Below are 16,942 nucleotides of genomic sequence, written 5' to 3'. Positions count from 1 at the left end.
GGCGGAAACGCGGATGCGAAATGAACAACAAAACCCACACAGCCACCCCTATTGATTATGAGTGGCATAGAAACGATCTAACAAATTTCTTTATAAGAGACGATGAGAGACGGATAAAACAAGAATAAAGGCGCACGTCCTGATTCAAATTCCTTGTCTTTCTTGCCTTGGTGAATTCGCGGTCAAAGCATGGAGATTCGATACGATTCTCGCTCTACGATTCCTAGCTGAGAATCCTGTCTTCGTGAAATCAGCCACAATAGAGTATTTATTTTCCTTGTAAAACTTCCCTCAGTCGATCTAAGAGTTTCTTCCCGGAATGTTCCGCCTAATCGTCGATAGAACTCTCAAATTCCAAGAGTCTCGACGCCCCCCTCGAGCCCCAACCGGTCGTAATAACGAGGATCGACAGACCGGTGGCACCGCGGAATCGAGGACAAAGGAGAGATTCGGCTTTCGCGGAGGAGACCCGACTGAAGAACAAAGAACGCTTCGTCATGGTCTCGGGCTCAGTCGAAATCAACCTCAACTTCATCCTCAGATAGGTCATCGACGTCCTCGTCATCTCCACCATTTGATTTCTCTTTTTTCATCTTTTTGCCTTTGGACTTGATCATGTCGTCCGTCGCGTAGCGGAGCATCTGGTGCTTGTTCAAGCTCCTCGTCAATTTTGCCTTGACTTTTGAAGGGACATCCGCGAATGGGTCTTTCCCCTGAGTGTTCCATGAAGTCAACTCCAGCATGGCGTCGACATCACTGCGCTGCAGACTGTAGGCATCCATGAAGTTAACGACCTGCGGAAGACAGTTCTTTGATTCATACGCCGAGGAGCTGGGTTAGGAAAGAATCGAATCCCCGGTCATGTGCTGCCGGAGTCGGTCCATCACAGGAACTTACCTTATCCACGCCTGATTCCCCTTCTTTGAGTAGAGGCATCATGATTTTCTTCGTCATCAGAGGCATGTATTGGGTTGTGGTTTCGAAGGTGTCTCCGCTGATCAAACATTTCATGTGAGCGTTCAAGGCTTGAGCTTGCCTCGCGTGTTTACCCGTCGTGGAATATTTCCCAAACCATCCGGGGAAATTCACCATTTCTCGCATGGTTCCTTGCATCCTGACCGAGGGTATCACTGCAGCATACATGGCCTGGACCGAGAGAAGGGCCCACGCATTGGAACTCCGGATCTGGCGGTCAACGGTGTCCCCGATACAAATGGCTTCGGAGGAATCCGAAAGCCTTTGGAGTAGATCCCGTTTCCTCACGCAATTCTTTGGCTGTACTTTGATGTAGTTCTCTTGGACGAATAATGGAACAGCGTTGTAATCGTTGAAGAACAAAGATTGTCTCTCATTCAGATTGAGCGACCCGCCCTCCGATGAGACGAGGAATTTCTTGACGACGTCGAACGGACCGATTTTCACATCTTTCGTGACCTGTTGCTTTGAACTTGAGTCGTTGATTGCACAGAATAGGTTGAGACTGTGGACGCATTGACGGATATCCTGGTTTGAAGCAACGATGATCTCCTCTATCGTTTTCGGAGGAACCTTGACGCCCTCTTTGAAGCACAAGCTCATCAGAGCCGCCTGGATTTGCTTCACTTGTGGCTTGTAGAATCTCAGGTCGAAACAGTAATTCACGAGGGAGCGCATTTTCGGATGAGTTCTGCGGAGGAAAATTCCACTCGTCAATTCCTAGCGTTCCGATGCTCATCATGGAGTTCCCATCCCAGGAGGAGGAGGGGTAGGGGTTGTACCGGAGCCGGAACGCTCCCACAGTACTCACCTATCGTTGCAAATGCAGATGATCGGAACCATCGAGCTCTTTATCAGCTGGATGAGTTCCTGCATACCACCGCGATCCTGATTTCCGGACATGCCATCAACTTCATCCATGATGAGTACATGTTTTCTCTTCGCATTCGTGCTGTTCAATGTTCGATTGCTGAGGAGGGTCGCGACCTCCTCTTTGAGCGAACGCTTACTCCTGGTATCAGAGGCATTCATCTCGATAATCTGAAAGTCAACAGGTGCCAATCGAGTTCTTCCGGCATATCCCGATACGCAAGCGAACGAATCCTCCCGGCTTTCGATTCGAATCCTTGCCATATATCGGACGAGCTCGTCATCAAAGGGAAGAAGAAATCCGTTCTCACCTCGAAACCTAGCTCCTTGCACACCAGATGAGCACTTGTGGTTTTTCCAACTCCGGGCGGTCCTGACAGCAAAGCTGCTCTGAGACCGGCTCCGGTGGGGTTCTTGAATTTATTGAACGGTGCTTTCTGCTTCGTTGACCATTGAGTGAGCCACCGTCTCAACTTCGCCACATTGCTCTGATCTCCCTGCTGACCGATTATCTGTTTCGTTGCGGAAGGCATATATTTGTCAACCCACATCAGGGCTGGTGGAGCTTTGGCGGCCGACGTGCTCGGCTGAGATTCGGAGCCGCAAGCCGCCGCCGACTGTGTTTCTTTGCGCTTCTCCGGACTGCTTCTTGTTTTCGAATGAGCCCCCTCCCTCGCCGGGTCGGACTTCGGTTTCCTCGGCGAGCTTTTTTTGGCTTTGGCTTTGGCTTCAGCTTCTTCGATCTCCATCATGACTTCTTCGACTGGGTCAACTCTCTCCTTCGCTTTGAACGCTTTGGATGTGTCAGTTATCGATTCGACATAGTCGAACCATTCCAGCTCCTCCAGAACTTTTGCGCCCACCGCCTGAGCTCTGGCAACCTGAAAAGTCAATACTGCGTCAGGAACTCCTCAGCAAATCTACAAGCCCCGCTGGATTTGGACAGAGATGTACAGCTTTGCCTACTTTTGCTGGTCCTGCATCTCTCCCCGCGATCAGATGGGTAGTCTTGCCGGAAATGCTACTCGTAATCTTGCCCCCACACTGTTCAACAATCCGTTTGATCTCGTCCTTCTCCACGTAGTCCATGACCCCTGAGAGTGTGAAAATCAGAGCTGAGTCAGAATCCGGTGCTGAGACTCCAGGAAGGCCTGGCGCGTGATCCATCGACGGACCTCCTGTTCGAGAATTTTCCAGGCAAGGAACACCCACCTGTCATAACGATCGTGAACTTCTTCATACACTCAGGGGATCCTTCGGGATGATCCTTCTCCCCGAGATGCCGGGGTGGCTCCCGATTTAAATAGGCCAAATAGCTTGCTCCATTCCCGGTGGAAGCCCTCCCCCTCGGACTTGGCTCCGGGGCTGAAGTTTCTTTCCGTCGCTTGGTCGCGGATTCCACTTCCTCGTCCGATTCTATTTTTCGCTTCTTAGGAGCTTCGTCCCCCATTGACCCGCTTGCCTGTTTCGACTGTATCGTGGACTTCGTCTTCGGAACATTCTCCGACTTCCGCGAGATCTTCGGGGTTTCGGGTTCTTTCTTGGTTGCAGTTTCTTTCTTCGGACTCGTATGCTGGGGGAAGGAGGAAGAACTTAGAAAGAAATGATGGGAGAGCCCGACTTGGATATGGGAAGACCAGAAACAGAGAGTCCGATGTTGAGATTGGGGATGGAATAAGATGAGATACCTTCTCGGACTTCCGTGGAGATCTTCTCTCGCTCGTCCGACTCCCACTTGGCGGACTGCTCTTGAAATACTCGTCGGCGCTTATTTTTTCTTTCTTGACTGGACTCCTCCGGGGTGTTTTCGGCTCGTCTTCGTCAGAGCTGCTAATTTCGTGCACTGCCCTTTTCGGTGGCGCTGAGCTCTTCACGGCCGAGCCATTCGACGATTTCGATTTCGGTGTCAAGGGTGATTTAAAACTCTTAGATTTCGATGCTTCGGGGGTTCTCTTCTCATTCTTCGATGGTGATGGGGTTGTTTTCGTTCCCTCGGAGACCGTAGGCGTGGAAGTCTCCTTTTTAGATTTTGTCGGTGTGCGTCCGAAAAAATTCCGGATATCCATTTTGGGTCCCTGGGAGGAGAATCATCTGAGTCATCCATCTTCCCCTCGCTCGTACCCTGAGCTCCGAGGTATCTATGGTGCCTACGTTTCTTTGAGCGATGCGAGATGCGAGTTCTTAAACAGCGAGACGCCTGACGGACAATCATCGGTTCTCGGATAGATCAAGAACCGAACACTATTATCCTAATTGAAGACACTTGCACTCCACTCCACGGTCATCGTTAGGAAGGTCCCAGGACCTCAATGCGTCAATATGGCAGCTCGTTCCGTGAGCTTATACTCCTGATGAATCCAGTCTACGTGGAAACCGATGCCGGTCAGCTTGAGTGAGATAGCCCCTATCTCCGGACGAATTTTATTTGTCCATTCTGATATTGCTTTCCGCTGACCAATCACAATGATTACGTTTTAGGCTCCGCGTCAATATCCTCCCACCGCTGAGCGGTCAGGAGATCACGATCAGGATATGGGAGAGGTCTGATCAAATGTAATCAAAAAGATTGTCCTACCTCTTCTTGTCAAAGATCTGTACACGAAAAACAGAGAGCTCGCAACTTGGAGGGCTCTCTAAATCGGAGCTCAGGATTCGGCTGTTGATGAGCCAATCTTATCAGACGATGTCAATGGAACGTGATCCTGTTGTTACTTGTCACCAATAATTCTAGAATATCAGGAATGAGCGCGCAAATACCTGTCCCGGCATGAGTTGGTGTCGATGGCGCGATTGGAGGATCTCAGGAGGAGGAGCGAAGCAAAGAGAGAGGGGTGCAGGCGAACAAAATACGCGCTCGGAAGTGGAGGTAGAGCAATTGATTCGTATGTTACTTAAGGGCGATTGAGTCCATCTCCGAGAAGTCAACCTTTGGAGTACAAGGGGAAGAATTTAATTAGGAGCGAAGAATCTCCAACGTCTCCAACACCGTCCGCGGAGATTGTGTCGTCGATGATCTTTAATGGCGTCAATGCCGGTATCGAGGGGCTCATATTAGTGCGGAGCCAGCGAATTACAATATACGGAATTCATTCGAAACTAATTAGCATGAGGGAAGAGGAAGATGGGCTGGAGTTTCAGTCAGCACGTCGCCGGCCAGCGCGGCTCGACCAGCTTCGGAAGCGGACACCCCTCGGCATTGATGCAGCGTCCATCCCTTGTCTGGATCGTCCCAGAACTTTTGGTGAGGACCCGACATGGGGTCCCGATGGCCGACGATATCGCCCCCGGAATACACGATCCCTTTCTCATAAGGATTCCTTCAAGGACATTGAGAGAGTCGAACCCGGCCCCCGAGCTCACCTAGAAGTGACACGGGGCATATCGTCGCGTACATCGGGAATCAGAGTAGATATCTCCAGTGCGAACATCCCTGCGACGAAAAGAGGGCTGGTAGGTCCCGAAGGATCCCAGGTACTCCACTAGAGCTGATTGAGAGGGGTAATTACATGAATTCTCCGAATCCTTGCCCATCCCAGGACTAGGGATAAGTCAGAATGACGGCTCGTCGCGGCAGAGGGTCTCTCCCGTCCCTGACGCCGGTTTCGTGGCAGGATTATCCCTCTGGCGGGATTGATAGGACTTCAAACCTTCCGTAGAGTTTAGGGCTAAATCGATGTGGTCATGTAGCCAGAAGTCACTCGTTCTCTCATGAGCTCTGGGCGCAGTTAGAATTTCGCGCGCATGCTGCCCGTAAACATTCTGGCGGAGAGGGGGCCCTTGCGTCTTTTTTGTGTACATGTAGCTGAAGACAGAGCGTCGAATACTCTCCTTTCCCCGTACTTTGTTGGACTTTGACGCCCGAAACCAACAAACTCGAGGAGTTCGCTGGGTGGCCAGAGGTTCATGGGCAGCTCGGAATTTAGAGTTGAGTTCGATTCGGAGTCCATTCAGTTGTAACGCCAGCGATTCATCAAGGACAGAGTTCGGAGCCATGAAGATTCCAAGTGAGTTCGGTATGCGTGAAAGTTTCAATCCTTGGTCTGCACGGAGGAAGAGCCGGGTCTTTTTGTCTCTTGGGTGGACTTCTTTTCCGGGAGCGATTATGATCGTTGAGCGTGCTCCGTAAACATTCCGCATGCGACCGAAGTCACACCGGTCAGGACCTATGCTCGCATCTGAAACCGCTCAAACATCAATAGAAAACTGCCTCGGAATGTGATTGACACATTAAAAATGTTCTCCGTTCATTTATTCATCCATGAAGTTGAATAATCCGGTTGCCGCTCTGATCCGACATGCCTCTGAGTCAAACATCTCTAAGGCAGAGAATCTGAGGCGTGATTTGCGTTCTCCGACTAGCTCGGAAACTGATGTCGAAAACTCCCTTCTCGGTCGGGCCCCGCACCTACTGCATATTCTATCGACTCTCCTGGATGGTTATCGTATGATGATCCAGATTTCTCTAAAGGCGATGGGACGATCTTCCCACGAATTATAGCAGAGCTTTTTTTGTCAGTCACATGATGCGGAGCACGGAGCATAGCGGAAAATGCCAGGGACCGCAATCTATCATATTGCATTTCCCTGATCATCTCCGAATCTGATGCGTATCATCCATCCCGTATTTTGCAGAACTTCCACAGGAAATCAAAGATGCTGTCCAGGGAAAGAAGAAACCAGAGGATGGACTGGCCAAGACTCTCGAAGCGCTAGCTAGAGCACCCCCTTCACAACAATGCTGTGTGGGACTCGCAGCTGGACTGTGAGTACCTCGTGGATTCTTATACCAGATCAATCAATCGACGGATCCAAACAGATCATGGTTCCGTTCTGATCTGCGGTTGACAAGTCGGGCGTAGACTCACGAATATTGACAGAATTCTAAACAAACATCTCTCCTGAAATCGAAGGGTAAATGGCTTTGTCTTCGGTCGCCTCGGGAAGAATGCTGCTGTCATTGTCGGTGGGAGCTTGGTAATGCTTCAAGTGGCGTCATACATGGGCTACATCAAGGTAGGATTCGAGCCGGCCGAGTTACTCGATGCAGGCAACTTCGAACCTCCGTCTCGAAGATGTCAGTTTTCCGCTCTCTTCGCCCTTTCTAATTATGCGATCGTGTATCATTCAGATAAATTGGAAGACTATTGAAAAAGATCTGGGTGAAGTCAAGAAGGAGATCGCGAAGCCCGCTTCCTATGGTCCCATGTTCGAGACTGCCAAAGATTTCCTGATGGATCACGTGTACTTGGGAGGTGGATTTGTCGGTGAGTATTCTCAACCACATGGTGAAAATATGTGAGATTTTCGGGGAATACGACGAAATTACGTTAATTCGATTCACCGGCATTGAATCGTCTCTGCAGGCGGCTTCGTCGTGGGCCTCGTCACTTCGTAAGAAAATCTCGACGGAAGGATCCGGGGCGGACTCTCTCGGCGAACACATCTTCCCCTCCCTCAGCGTGGAGCTTCCAATGTAAACTTCACCGCTCCCGAGTAGATTCGGAATCTTAATTCTGTGAATCATTAAATCCTGCGCCCTGCAAAAGCCGAAAGCGCTTCCGTTTGTCGAAAAACTCAGAAATCGGGAGACACCCCATGAGAATCACCTCTCAGCTCTAGAATAAAGAGGATACCTGCGATTGTTGATCCGACGTGGCTCTCCTTGACCGCTCGCTTCCTCACGATCAGATGAATAATAATCTTTACGTTTCAGTCTTAAGATCTCATTCTCCGGTCAAAATAATTTTATTCGATCCGTTCACGATGTACGCTTCTCTCGAATATACTTCTCTTCCTCTCAAACATCTTGGTTGTCCACAGTCCATGCCGGGAAGTATTCGCTCGTCACCAACGAGACCCAGGGAATCCCGATTCGGCCATACTGATTTAGAATGAGGCATATTTCCCGCGAAAGAAGGATGTCGGTATACCTGGACTCTTCTAGGCTCGAGTGCAAATCCGGAAACTCCCATGACTATGCGCACGAGACGAAAGGCGCTCAAGCCTCCTCGGAATGATCGGGAAATATCCCAATCGAGATAAATCGAACACATTGAATAAAATAAAAGAATTCCCCGACGTTCATTGCGGTCCCAACCAGTCGCTGTGGTCGAGGGTCTCGTCGATGAGAGAGCAAAAACTATGATGATTGAGAACTCCAATACTCGACCGATCCGCGGAGGACTCAATGAGTGCGGAATTCTCTTGAGGATCGAACTCATGGACTGAATCGCTCTCGTTTCGATCGTTTTGATCGTATGAATCTGTACAAACAGGAGGTCTGGGAACGAATTTTCGATTCCGCCACAGCCGCCCGTTGCATCCCTCGGAAACTCGACAAAAGAATAGCTCGCCGGGTCACTCGGCTCTTTCCAGATATATTATTATTTAAGTTAACATAACTACTCATTGGGCGAGAGGTCTTCTTGTCTTCTCAAGCCGCTCTCGCATTTCTTGTTCTAATGAAACCATATCACAAATTATCTCCATCGATCACCATGCTTCGTGATCGCCCTTTTCCATTGGAGCAGCGTGACCGTTGATCTTCACGCTGGGAACCTCTGACGTTTCGGAATCTTCGGCCGTCGACATCGGTTTCTTCAGGCTGTCTTGCTGGCTCACGATGCCGAACCCGGACCCGCAGCGGACGAAAAACTCTTTCAGAGGACGAACTAAGTTTGGTTTCATGTCAGGCTGTCCGATGAATTCACAAAGGAATGGATAAATCAGTGAAGAGTGTCGCAGGAATTGCTCGTCTTGGAGCTGGTTCACGCGTGCGATGAGGAGAAGTACGATCGTGGACCAGGCTTTACGGTAATGTTCTGTGTCGAGAGACAAGTAGTACGTCAAAGACTCTCGCGATAGCTCTACCAAGCGTGCCTCGACGATGGATCTGCAATAGTGATCGCTGGGCTTATTTCTCCAGAGCTCAAGCGAAAAATCAAAATCATCAGGATCTGCGACGCAGATAGTTCTGCAGCGGGATCCAGTCGAATCGGAGCGCTTACCTTGACTGTAGCCGTTGAGGATCTCCGTACATTCTGAAGAGGATTCTGAATGCGCACATGATAGAAGCCGTTTCTTGCGGCAGCAGATCGGGCTTGATGTTGTTCCTGAAGCCGGCTTTCCAGAGGACCGATCTTTGCGCTGAGTTTCGGTTGAAACTCTTGGCCAGTCGATGAGACTGCGTCAAGCAATCTACCAAAAGGAGCAGGTGCTCACAGCGTAGGTACCTGCCGGAGGATTCAAAAAGGTGAACTCGGTGCATCGTCGAACCCTTGCCGTCCCGTCCCGCGGACCGCGAGCACATTGAGTCATTTCCGTCATCGAAGCCTCGGTGAAATGTCTTCCGATTTTCAGATTGAAGAGACGTACTTGAACATGCCATGGTACCGCTCGAGATCCGCAGCATCTCGATCCCGGACGATTCCCTGCATGAGCTCCGCTTCCTCCTTCTTCGAGGTCGCAGGGAAGAAAACAACGCTGTCCACGGTCTGTATCACTTCCATCTGCACCGTGCATTGGATTCGCAGCAAGGGGAACAACTTCTCGTTTCCTGGAACGGATCGGATATTTCTAGAAAACATTCATTCGCAAAATCGTGGTGCTGATAACGTGATGGAGTAGACTGATCGCAGAATGTGTTTCGGCTCTACTGACCTTCTTTCCAAGTGAGCAATTGTAGAGGTGCAGTGTTTTCGAACATTTTCACGATGCACTGGCAGGTCTTGACCCAGATCTCGTCACTGAACTTATCGCCGTTGCCGACAACCCAATGTTCAAGGCAATTAGTCCCGCTTTTTGCGAGCTGCTTGTTGTCCTGTTGCACGCATTGGAGCAGCAGCTTGTACAGCTCGTCGAGCAGTATCTCGGACAGTACGCTGTAGTATTGAGTGAATACGTCGATGGTGGCGTAGAGCGCATGATTACAGGTGGTCGTCATCCATTCTGACTTTTCTGGGCCGCTTTCCGGTAGCTTCATGATCATATTGTCGAAGATGCGCAGAATAAGCCGGAATAGATCGTTCCACCAATTTCTCGCGAATAGCGAGCCGTTGCTCTTGATGATCTCGAAGAGTACCGTCAGCGCTCGAGTGCGGACGTCGAGCTTGCAGCGGGAAACGATGCACGACAGCTCGAAAAGGATCGGGATCCAACCCCGGACCCAGAGCCGATCTTCGGGGCTGCCCGAGCTCATGCCATCGGCCCCGACCGCGTCCCCAGCGCTGACCTCGCGGAACAGGTCGGCGTGATCCGCCACGTATTTTGCGCAGTGTCTGATCAACCGGATCGCTTCCATCGAAGTGTCAGGGAAGTGGGTGTTGCAGGCGAACTCGGACAGGCACTTTATGGCGTCCTGGAACGAGTCGACCAGGTGGGGGAACTGGGTCTCGTAGACGTGAGTGATTATTCGACGGGTCGTTTGGAAAGCCGTGTCCACGAGCGATTCGTCCTTCTCAGAAGCCGCGAGATGGAACACCGAGAACACGTTTGTCCAGCCCGAGCGTATACTCGACGAATGCGTGTGTACCATCGAAGCGATGCAATGGACGACCAACTCTTTGATGTTACGCGAAGTGGCGTTCTTCATGATGTACTCGAAGGGCCGTAAGAACTCTTTCTGGAAGCGGAAGTTGGCGAACTCGCCTTTCTCCAGAAACTTGAACGACAACTGTCGTAGGGAGTCGATCGATGTGTAGGCGATGTGCTCATCGGGGTAGGTGCCGACAGTGTTGAAGTGGTTTCCGAGCACTTCCCAAATACGAGACCATTGCAGACGTATACGCGCCATGTTATAATAGGAAATCTCGACTATCTTGTGCATCGAAAACAGGCGGTTATGACTCAGTTCTCCCATGCAGACTTGGCACAACGCTTTGACGAAGTCGATGATTGCATTGCCATCAAGGTTCGCCGAATTGGTGAAGATTCGATCGACGGCGACCACCAGCCCTTGCTGCTGGGCTTCGGCGACCTGTTGACCGTTCTGCTGCTGCTTCTTCAGAGAGCCGAACAATTCGGTCATTTCCAAATGGGAAACGCACCGCAGAATTTCGAGCCAACTGGGGCCGAGGAAGTTCCCGTCGTGCTGGGCAACGGCTATCAACGTTCTGATCGTGTTGACGTTCTTCTCCTTGATGTCGGACGCCCCGCCCTCCGCCGTGAGCAACGTGAAGCGAACCAGCGCCTGCACGTAAGCGTCACGTTCGAGCTCCAAGCGGAAGATGCACGCGATACGAATCGCGAGTCTGATTCCGTCGAGGCAGAGCATGGCGACCTCGTGGTCGTCGCAGTCCTGAAGGCCGACCGAGAACGCCGCGAGGAAGGGAGTCCAGGCCAGCCGGAACATGGGCACGACGTGTTCGACTTGACTGGCGCACTGGAATTCCGCGTTGACGTGGGATACGGACTCCATGAGGGCATTAGCCGTCGATGCGATTTGTTCCAATTGCATGTTTAGCACCAGCCGTCTGCCGGTCGAAGCCGAAGGTTTCATCTTGATTTCGTTCTCGGCGATCTCGTCGTAGATGTTCGATAAATAATCTGCCGGCAGGTCGGCCGAGTCATTTATCCCCCTCTGGTTCTTGATGAATTCTTCTTTTGTCATTTTGTTCTTAATCTGGGGGTTGTGGAGATCGGTGGTCAGCATTATGATCGAAAATGCCAGTACGTACGCTGTGTCGGCGGAAGCGAAAACGCCGCCGGGGTTGTTCTCGAAATAGCGCGAAGCGAACTTCTGCATCAATCGATCGATTTTCTGAGACTCGCCCGGAATTCGGAAACCCTCGAGGAAATGCCTCACTGCCGCAACAATTCCTTTCTGACAGAAATCCATTTGGTCGATGTAAGCACACATGACACTTGTGTCTGGATCTCCGAGAACCTCTCCGACTTGGACTTTATCGAGCCGCGTCTCAGTGTGGAAAAATCGCGCGATTTCCTCCGGGGTGTCGCCGATGATCTTCTGCTCTTGGAGGAATTGGAGACCTCTTTTTGGTTTACGGTTGAAGAGCTCGATGCCCTGTTCGATGATTTCTTTCTGCTGCTTCAAGGCTTGCAGCTGTTCGGCGGAGTTTGATTCGTTGTCTTTGATCCGCGGAGCACCTTCTTCTTCGGGAGTTTCCTCGAGTCGCGGCTGACCCCAGTCTACCATGCACTTCAGGATGGACACCAGACACTCGAGCGACTTGAGCCTCATGTTCTTCTCATGGCCCTCGATACCAGTTTGCGCCAATCGCGAGAGATCTTCAACCAATCTGAAAAAACAGCGCATTCGGAATAGAGGCCTTCGAGAAGACGATTCTCCTGACTTTGGCACGGGAAGAGTTGAGCATTACCTTTCAAAGATGTTAGCTGCTTTCAGGTCGCAATCGTAGTTGACGTAAATATCTACAATGGATTGTGGATCGGCACAAAGTCGTGTCAACACTTGTACCACGTTCCACTTGTGACTAAACGAAGCAGACTGGCTCTCCAGAATGCCGAGCAGGATTTCCCGGAAGAAAACTTCGACCTGCATTTTCAGGTGGGTCTTGAACTTGTCCAACAGCGCCAAAAAGATCGTAACCTGGAACAGTCGATCGCTGTAGACCGCGATCTCGCTCATCTCAATGCTAGTAGCTCTCGATAAGGACACCCGGGGAACCCTGCACTATCCTGTCAGGGAAGCGTCAACCGACTCACCGATATTTGGAATACTTCAGGGACCGGCGAAACGCCGTTCTTGGAAAGTGCTACGCAAAGGTACTGCTTGATGGCGTTGATGAAGACAGGGTTCGTCCGGAATACAGGCCCAGCATTCTGGATTACAGTCAGCAGCAGTTGCAGTGAAAGGATCTGGACATGAAAAGAACAGTTAGAGGCGAAAACCTGTCGTAGATCGGGAACCTTCGGTGAAATGCCTCGCATACTAATCCGAGGGCCTCGGCTCGCGCGGCTCACCTTCGACCGCATCTCATGCGACTTGGGATCCAGGGATTGACTATTTGCAGCTCCTTCGTGAGGGAGTGCCTTCATCGACAGCTTGCACAGAGACCGAAACACAAGAAAGGCATCCTTGTGCGTTATATGGGCGAAATGCGACGTCGTCGAGTTTTCACCGTCTTTTGCCACCTGCGAAGAAACCTTCCATGATCTTTGATTGGGATCGTTCGCTGACAAAGGCTAAATCTCCGAGGCAATCGCTCAATACGTTCGGCATGATGTGAGAATGGCCACTCGAGAAACTAACCTGACTGACGATTTCTTGGAGGATCGTGGCAACTACCACCTCGTCGTCCTGAGGCGCGCGTTCCATCCGCAAGAAGATCGCGGATAGCATTTGAGTTAAGGTCGCGATCGATGTTGTTTGGTTAACCAGGTTCCGCGATGCCAAATGGATATTATACGCAGTTCTGACTGCTTGAAGTACGGCTCCTTCGTGTACCTTGAAATGAATGGAATTATCAATTACTCGTTGATGATCCCGATTCAGGGACATACATGGGGCTTGGAGGAGCCGTGATTTATAGTAGTACCTCACAACAAGCACAGGTGAGAAGGGTGAGCAGGGCTTTGAGTATTTGTAGTTGCACCCTTTCATCTGTCTGAGGTCCCAGGAAGCAGCCGCAGATGACTTCGACGATGCGGTCTTGTCCTGATAGTAAATACCCATAGGCTACCAGTTTTTGCACGCAGTCCAATGCGATCACCGTGAGTCTTGAGGGGAAACACAGATTGAAGTTATAATTTTTTCGAGTCTCGGCTTTACGGACGCCGTCGGCTAGCTGGATGTCTGTAACAAGCTGTATACCTTGGAGATTTGCTTTGACAGGCCAATTCGAAAGGCGCCATAAATATGTGCGCCGCATTGGTCTCCTGAGCCTCGCAGGGACCAGGCAGGGCACCTCGTCCGCCAGGCTGTTCCAGGTCCGACGGCGGGAGGTCTTTGAGTGACTCCTGACATAGCTGCAGAATTATATTGAACGTTTAGCGCAAACTCATCGAATGTGCTTCGTCGAATCCTCTATTGAATCACCGCTCCCGACGGGATAATCACAGGAACAGAATCATAGCCTCGCAGATCGCAGCGTTCCGACAGAATATTCCGAAGGTTACCGACACGCTCGACGCCACAAATACGATGCTCTTACAAAACAATTAACGACTCCAAGTTGCCCTTTGTCCCGCGTGGGGAGTGACGGAAGCAATCCCGTTTTGAGGGAACACATTTTTCGTGGCAATACTAAATGTTTTCACGAGCACTCCGAATAAATTAATCATTTTCGTTCGACTCTCGGAGCGAATTCATCATGTTCTTCCTCCCGCGTCATGTCTGAAGTCCTACAGCATCGGAGTTCATTGGAAGAGATCTTTTTCCAAACGATACGCGTCTGTGTGTAGTACCGATCGATGTCGTTGGTTCGTCGGTCTCGCCTAATGACAAATATCACGTGCAGCCCAATAAGGATGATGGGAGCGGAATTGAACCAAGCTCCGACGAATAGAGACTTCAGAGTCATTCGGCAGCGCGTATCAAGACCACTTCCGCCCAGCGGATCGAGTAGAGTATCGAGCGTAGAGGCGCAGTGATGCATCAGCTGGTGGCTCGAGCACGTCATCAGCTGATGAACTCCGCACTTCAGTCGAGCGCCAAAGTATGCGCTCCAAACATATCGAGCACATATCGAGCCTGGGCGGGGCCACAATTCCGAAATTCCAACCTGATTAATTCGAGCTATCTGTTTGAGTGTGAACGGGGAGGCCAGCCCGACCTCTCTTGATCTTTCAAGAATCGGATTTCCACTTCGCGAAATCATAAACAGCCACCCACATCATAGTCGGCCTATGATCTCGAACTTCACACGGATTCCTCGGTCGAACCGTCAAATATCGATGGTCTGCGCGAGGAACCAGCCTCCTCCGACCAGGTTAACGCGCTCCATCGTAGAAAAACTTTGGATGACACCTGCCTGTCTTAACTGAGTGCACTTCTTAGAATCTTTTTCGGCGAGCAGTCTCTCGAGTGCTCTTCTAACGAAGGGCTGCCATGACTCTCCTGCAGAAGTCATTGCGGCCCCCTTCAGTGAACCACTTCTGTCGAATAATTATTGTTTTTGAGCTGCGGCATCGACTTCTCAAAAACACATCCACGTCACACTGCAGCCGTCGTCGTCCGTGTTTCTATTCGAACATTTCTCATCGAGCTCGCTGCTGCCGACACTACCGCGGATCCCCATCAACGACGAGCCATCGAATGAGACTTTTGCGGGACACGCGTCGGTTTCGAGCACTACCTACGATATTCAGAATGATGGGATGGCGGTCTTCTTGACCCACGGCATATCATGCGAATGTCGTCGACGATGATATCTGTGGGAGATAGTCGCGCCCCCCCCCCGCCGGATTCACTTATTCGTCCTGATGCTTGAGTTTGGAGTGAAATTCTGAGTAATAGCACCTGGTCAGATCGAAATCGCGGGTGCTGTCTGAAGAAAAAAGGGCGGAAAATGGGGTGGATGAGAGTGACGGATCAGAGGCTGGAGATTCCCCCCTTGGATACGTCGGAATCGACTGGAGTTCCGTTAGAGATCAAATCGAAGAAAGGAGCCGGCGCAATCGACGATGAGCTCTTGTCCGAGCGCAGCGCTGGCCGGAAGCGGTTCCAATACATAAGCATAATCTCCTGACTACAGGTGGCGAATATCCTTTGAAGCAATGGCTCTGATTCGTCTGATAAGCCACGGACGATCCGGACTTCTTATGACGCACCTGCGAGAGAGCAGTCAAGAAGCAGCAACAATGCAATATATGAAGAACGGGAGGTCTGACTGTGTCCGAACCTCAGTCAGAAGAAACATCTCGACTTACTTCGAGGGTGACGGAGGTCGACTCTTCGATCATTTATATCAATTGAAACGTTTACACGCGACAAAATTCGCGATCTCAAAAATGGTGATGGAGTAGCAGGTCGGATGTGAGTCGTGGGTTGATTGATGGAGGAGTTTTGATCTCGTGAGTCATCGGAAGAACACAAGCGCAATGGATTTCCAAGTTTACGCTCATTTATTTTCATGACGACCACCTCGTTGCGTCATCAAATCATCAATGACGACTGATGACTAGAGTTCCCATTTACCCGGACATGTCCTTGTCCGTCTTCTTGTCCGGTTTTCCGCATTTTTGTCCGGTTTTTGGTAATCGCCGATTCCGGAGGGGCTAATCTTGGAATCCCGGTCTCAATTGATCCGTGCTGGACGCTCCCTGATTCCCCTAGGTCAAGGCTTTTCCTGAGCGTTTGCTCCTTCTCACGAAGTCACGGAGTCGAAGTCTCACTGAGATTTGCGGATTCGCTCGGGGGCGAGCGCAGGCCCCATTGAAACGATTCCCACTTCTAGGGCCAGTTTACTGGTCTTGCAATCGATATCCGTTTAAGCGGCTCTATGTATCGATTATGCTCTATACTCTCTTTCTCGAGTTTTCTCCAACCCCGCACGTATACTCGAAGAACAGACGTCAGCTCTGGACGCGTGTCGCTTCCGACACGCACGAATCTTCTTCCGTGTTGTAAGTATCAGGTGTCGTCGTCCGCCAGCTCGTCAACGAGGTTGAATGGTTCAACCTCGCTCTGGCTTCGAGAATACCGGAGAGGTCGAAGCGCTCAATGCTGTCCGTGATTCCGGCAAGAAAATTCGCTTACCAATGCGACGGAATTTTCGGAAGAGATCCGAATTCCGAGTATCTATCCAGATTGTCAGGAAAAGATGCAGATGTTTTCAAATATGCTGTTGTTCCGAATGCCGATGTTGAGCGATCTTTCTCCATGTACAAGAATCTTCTCTCGGATCGTCGCCATAGATTACCGCCCATAAATCTGAGAAGGCATCTTTCCATTCAATTCAACTGCGATATCCTCTTCGATGAATAAAGTGACGAGTTGGGTTCCTTCCATTATCTAACGCTCCTGATTCCCTTCTGGTCATCAAACTTCAAGCGTCCGGTTTTTTGTCCGGTTCAGGCCTCGATGTCCGTCCGGAAAATGTCCGGTTCTTCCCGGATAAATGTCCGGGTAAATGGGAACTCTACTGATGACTGATGATGCACCGAGATGGTCGGATCA

At 50.6% G+C, this 16,942-nt stretch overlaps 3 protein-coding genes across 3 annotated transcripts; 1 reads left to right on the top strand and 2 right to left on the bottom strand.

The window, feature by feature from the left end:
* Positions 1-509: 509 nt before the first annotated feature.
* Gnf1 (germ line transcription factor 1) lies at positions 510-3,858 on the bottom strand. Its single transcript, XM_003745621.2, has 7 exons — positions 3,534-3,858; positions 3,058-3,418; positions 2,812-2,939; positions 2,157-2,726; positions 1,787-2,016; positions 898-1,666; positions 510-794 (listed from the first exon to the last, which is right to left on the bottom strand). The coding sequence occupies exons 2-7, from the start codon at positions 3,293-3,295 to the stop codon at positions 510-512; spliced, it is 2,220 nt and encodes a 739-aa protein (XP_003745669.2). The 5' UTR covers positions 3,296-3,418; positions 3,534-3,858.
* Positions 3,859-5,609: 1,751 nt separating this feature from the next.
* Positions 5,610-7,486, top strand: LOC100899569 (FUN14 domain-containing protein 1B). Its single transcript, XM_003745490.2, has 5 exons — positions 5,610-5,849; positions 6,478-6,607; positions 6,756-6,858; positions 6,974-7,109; positions 7,209-7,486. Exons 1-5 carry the CDS (start codon positions 5,837-5,839, stop codon positions 7,238-7,240), a joined length of 414 nt encoding a protein of 137 aa, XP_003745538.1. The 5' UTR covers positions 5,610-5,836; the 3' UTR covers positions 7,241-7,486.
* An 851-nt stretch (positions 7,487-8,337) lies between these two features.
* Sec71 (ADP ribosylation factor guanine nucleotide exchange factor Sec71) lies at positions 8,338-14,894 on the bottom strand. The gene is made up of 11 exons (XM_029112099.1): positions 14,796-14,894; positions 13,637-13,791; positions 13,362-13,542; positions 13,076-13,270; positions 12,787-12,957; positions 12,529-12,681; positions 12,183-12,412; positions 9,505-12,101; positions 9,220-9,400; positions 8,853-9,077; positions 8,338-8,737 (listed from the first exon to the last, which is right to left on the bottom strand). The coding sequence occupies exons 1-11, from the start codon at positions 14,892-14,894 to the stop codon at positions 8,338-8,340; spliced, it is 4,587 nt and encodes a 1,528-aa protein (XP_028967932.1).
* Between the last annotated feature and the right edge of the window lie 2,048 nt (positions 14,895-16,942).

This window comes from Galendromus occidentalis, unplaced genomic scaffold, assembly GCF_000255335.2.
Source record: "Galendromus occidentalis unplaced genomic scaffold, Mocc_1.1 scf7180000077484, whole genome shotgun sequence".
In the NCBI taxonomy this organism is placed as follows: Eukaryota; Metazoa; Arthropoda; class Arachnida; order Mesostigmata; family Phytoseiidae; genus Galendromus; species Galendromus occidentalis.
Note: the sequence above shows the minus strand (reverse complement) of the source record. Positions and strands in the feature narration are given on the sequence as shown.

Excerpts from the sequence above, each read along its gene's own strand:
- Sec71 (XM_029112099.1), bottom strand. The coding sequence starts at position 14,894 with ATGACTTCTGCAGGAGAGTCATGGCAGCCCTTCGTTAGAAGAGCACTC. Across the intron at positions 13,543-13,636 it reads TGTCAAAGCAAATCTCCAAG|ACTCACGGTGATCGCATTGG; the intron begins GTATACAGCTTG and ends TTTCCCCTCAAG. Across the intron at positions 12,682-12,786 it reads CGCATGAGATGCGGTCGAAG|ATCCTTTCACTGCAACTGCT; the intron begins GTGAGCCGCGCG and ends TTTCATGTCCAG.
- Gnf1 (XM_003745621.2), bottom strand. The coding sequence starts at position 3,295 with ATGGGGGACGAAGCTCCTAAGAAGCGAAAAATAGAATCGGACGAGGAA. Across the intron at positions 2,940-3,057 it reads GTTCACGATCGTTATGACAG|GGGTCATGGACTACGTGGAG; the intron begins GTGGGTGTTCCT and ends TCACACTCTCAG. Across the intron at positions 2,727-2,811 it reads GAGATGCAGGACCAGCAAAA|GTTGCCAGAGCTCAGGCGGT; the intron begins GTAGGCAAAGCT and ends TTGACTTTTCAG.
- LOC100899569 (XM_003745490.2), top strand. Across the intron at positions 6,608-6,755 it reads GTGGGACTCGCAGCTGGACT|GGTAAATGGCTTTGTCTTCG; the intron begins GTGAGTACCTCG and ends CTGAAATCGAAG. Across the intron at positions 7,110-7,208 it reads CTTGGGAGGTGGATTTGTCG|GCGGCTTCGTCGTGGGCCTC; the intron begins GTGAGTATTCTC and ends TCGTCTCTGCAG.